The sequence below is a fragment of the Apis dorsata genome, unplaced genomic scaffold (genome assembly GCF_000469605.1).
Source record: "Apis dorsata unplaced genomic scaffold, Apis dorsata 1.3 scaffold_312, whole genome shotgun sequence".
Lineage (NCBI taxonomy): Eukaryota > Metazoa > Arthropoda > Insecta > Hymenoptera > Apidae > Apis > Apis dorsata.
Genome location: NW_006263584.1, coordinates 280,785 through 284,306, shown reverse-complemented (window position 1 = coordinate 284,306; position 3,522 = coordinate 280,785). Strand labels below are relative to the sequence as shown.

The window sequence follows — 3,522 nt, the reverse complement described above, 5'->3', positions numbered from 1 at the left end:
TTTTTTTTTTTTTTTTTTTTTTTTGTTCAATTAATTTATCTTTATCGACAATGTTTACAGCAAAATCGTTGATTACTGAACACGCTTATAGAAGTAGCGGCGAATAATTCGATTCATCATAGCCATAAGTTATAAGCTAAAGACGGAAGTGTTGATATCGCAAGATGCGGGATATTAAACGTTGGCAAGAGTTCAGGTGTCATAACTTAAAAGAAGGAAGAGTAACGTGTTATCGGAGACCGAGGAATAAGTCGTACGCTGGTTGATGGTAATTTCAAACATGCCGTGGCTGAAAGAAAACGGCGTGGATGAGCACAGAGAGAGAGGCGACGTTTCGTAGTCTGGTCGGCTTCTTAGGATTTCCTGTACACGAGAGATTTGCATAGGGTCGTAGAGCTCATTCTAAATTAATGCCAACGACGCTTGTTACACGCGTGTCTTGACTTCCTCCTTCTTCAGCTGCTGCCGCCGCCTTCTGCGCTTTCCTATTTTTCCCGTTGCTCTTGCCACGTTCGACGCTTCTTCTCTCTTCGTCCATTCCTTTGCCACCTTCGTTCCTCCTCGATCACCATGCTATAGGGTCGCCAGTAAATCAGAGTTCCTCGCCCTTGTCGACGAGACTTATCGGAGGCGGCGATCGCGTATCGATCTTGCTGCTATCAATAAATTGATCGATGCGTATTGAAAAATGATTTCTAAGTGGTGATTAATGGATCTACGATGTTCAGGAACAGTTCGAAAGAGGGAATTGATGTTGTTTCGTATAATGTTAGACAGAAGCACTTTAACAAGTAGTGAATTCGATCTTCTTAATCATACGCGTTTGATAGGTGTGTTGTAAATTATCCAACTTGTTCCAAGTTGCCAATTGTTTCGATTTAGAAAATCTATGAGTCAATTTTGACAATTTTTAACTAGAGCATATATTTTGTACATATGATTTTATCGTGAAATATATTTTTAAAATAGTGTAACAATCAGTTATTAATTAATTGATCAATTATAACAATTGTATCTTTAAACGGATATACCGATTGAAGATAAGTGTATTAACTTTTACAATAATAAAACTCGATGTGATAATAATTCGATGAGATAATAACGAGATAATAATTGTGATCGAGGAAGAGAAGAGATTTGTTCGAATGAAAAGATTCGTTCGAAACCGTTCGTAGAATCAACCATGGCGACGTATAACACCCAATCGGGCTCATTACGAGTACAAACGAGCCGCATTGCCCACGTGCGAATAAAAGCAAAAACTAGCGTCGGTATTAGGGATCTTGATTAGAATAATGCAACACGTTTCGAATAACGTGTCGTGTCGCTCGACGGGGACGCGTCCGTAATGCAAATGCGCGCGTATGAATCAGTTAGAACAGACATGTGGACAACCACCACGGGTGGATTTTCAAATTGGAATGAGAGGATACACTCCTTTTTACTGAAAAAAGAAAAAAAAAAGGACACGCACTCTCGCAATGAAATCACTCTGTTGCTGAGTATTCCGCACTCGTTTCACTCTCTCTATTCATTTTGCCGTTTAATTACTACACTGTTGAATTGCCAGTGTTAATACGCGCTCTACGAAATGACCAGATATACATACACATACATCTTGACGTGTACAATTCGACGAACAAACATGTTACATGTCGGATGGCAAATTTGTAAAATTTTCTTTTTTTAAATTTAAAAAAACACTTATTGATTAATGATGTATATTTGATAAAATATTTACAGACTTACATTCTAAAAGAAAAGAAAGATCTCTACGAGTTATTACAATTCCAGGAGGGTACGCGAACATTCATTCTTCCTGAGCGACAACAACATTGTATTCCCGTAATTGCTTAATTACCCTCGCAATGCGTCATTCGCGGTTTACCCGAATACATCGCGTTAAATGCACACTTATTAGAATCGCAAATACACTGGCCGGCCGCGGCGCATTATCTCGGGTATTTATTTACGGAACTATAAATAAGAACGCCGGCAGATACAGCGCGACAATTTATAATGGCGAACGTGCGGCACGGTAATAGCCGTATAAATTACAATTTGAGTCGAACACCGGCTCGTCCGTTTTTCCCCCGTGGTCTTCAGCTTTCTTAAAACGCCATTTAAATCATATCGATTGGAAAAATCCACTCACGCGTGTGGGTTCTCCACCATTCCTTCGTCGTGTTCAGACCAGGCTTGGACATTGCTGGAATTTAAAAAATGATCATTAAAACGATATATTATCTTACTCGGCCAGATCTCGCTTCACAACAGTTCTTTATCGCGATAAATCTTTATTTCGATCAAAGTTGGTCATTAATGGATTGAAAAATTAATTAGAATTTCGAATAATTATTTAAAATGTTCGAATAACATTTATTGATATCTATACACTTTCACATAACATTTCTATAATGCCAAAAATATTGTCACTATTGTTTCCGTATAAAGCAATTTCTATAACGCTTTTTTTTTTCAATCAATAGTATACATACCTGTTGTTTTTATTTTTAAAATTATCCCATTTGACGTATATCAAAGAGAAAAAAGTTGACAATAATCAAACATATTACTCTATATTATTCATATTATTATAAAAATTGTCGTATTTTCCATATTTTCCCTAGATTTTTCATAGAATTCATTGCAACGTATTAACCTTATACAAGCCTTATAAAAAATCTACCGTACAGTTGACTCCTAACCTCGTCGTTGTTCGCTGCAAATAACCGTTTTGAATAAATTATTCAAATAACTTGTCGTTGAGCCAACTTAACTTAAACCATATAAAATTTTCATTCTCATCTTCACGTTCCGTTTTGAAGAACACTTATATTCCAGATGTGAAAATTCGTCTCGAATCTCTTTTTCCCCCTCGTCTGTTTTATGATTTGCCGGAGTGCATAATGAACACGCTATAGCCGGGCACACGTGTATCTCTTACACGGTCTCGCGCATGCGTGTGCGCGTGATGTCCGGATACTCCGGCATGCCCCATAAGCATATATCACTTGCCGGTACCAATGCATCACTCGGCAAACGCGCGCCAACACCATCGCGGACTGCTTCTGTGTCGCATGGCAACTTTTATCCGGTGCCGCGTCCTTTCCTCCTTTCCTCCTTTCCTCCGCGTTTCCTCCTTCGCTCCGCCAACAACCTTCTTTCCCTCGGCAAAGAGGCTTTCGTGTCACGCGGAAACACCGCGGCGAGACCTGGTAATTTATCGACCATGATGGCTCGCGTGCCATGCCCTTAAGGACGGTCCGCTTCCAACCACCATCCCTTCGACGCTTCGATAATTTTCACCACTCCCTTCCTTCTTATTATCAGCTTTATATACCTGCCTCGTTTATCCTCGTTTAACATTTCCCCGGACGCGACCAGTTTTGATCATTGTGGAGTATATCGTGCATCATCGATGCACAATCGATAAAATCGTGAGGAGAATCGCCTATGTGTGAAGTATATTTTTGTGTGCGATGGGTGATAGTGTTCGGTGTGCTGTTTAAAAAGATGTAA

The 3,522-nt window shown here is 39.4% G+C and overlaps 1 protein-coding gene and 1 long non-coding RNA gene across 4 annotated transcripts in view; one reads left to right on the top strand and one right to left on the bottom strand.

The window, feature by feature from the left end:
• LOC102676562 (poly(A)-specific ribonuclease PARN-like) overlaps window positions 1-3,522 on the top strand; it is a 16,986-nt gene that overhangs the window by 4,795 nt on the left and 8,669 nt on the right. Inside the window, exon 11 of one of the 3 annotated variants that reach the window (XM_031511396.1) lies at window positions 61-659. The exons of the other annotated variants lie outside the window; for them this stretch is intronic. Coding sequence (XP_031367256.1) covers window positions 61-79 — 19 coding nt within the window. The 3' untranslated portion in view covers window positions 80-659. Of the gene's footprint in view, window positions 1-60; window positions 660-3,522 lie in introns of those variants that run through there. 3 annotated transcript variants of the gene reach the window in all.
• On the bottom strand, window positions 19-2,309 carry LOC116185876. Its single transcript, XR_004150775.1, has 2 exons — window positions 1,750-2,309; window positions 19-656 (listed from the first exon to the last, which is right to left on the bottom strand). It is a non-coding gene; the product is annotated as an uncharacterized LOC116185876 (long non-coding RNA).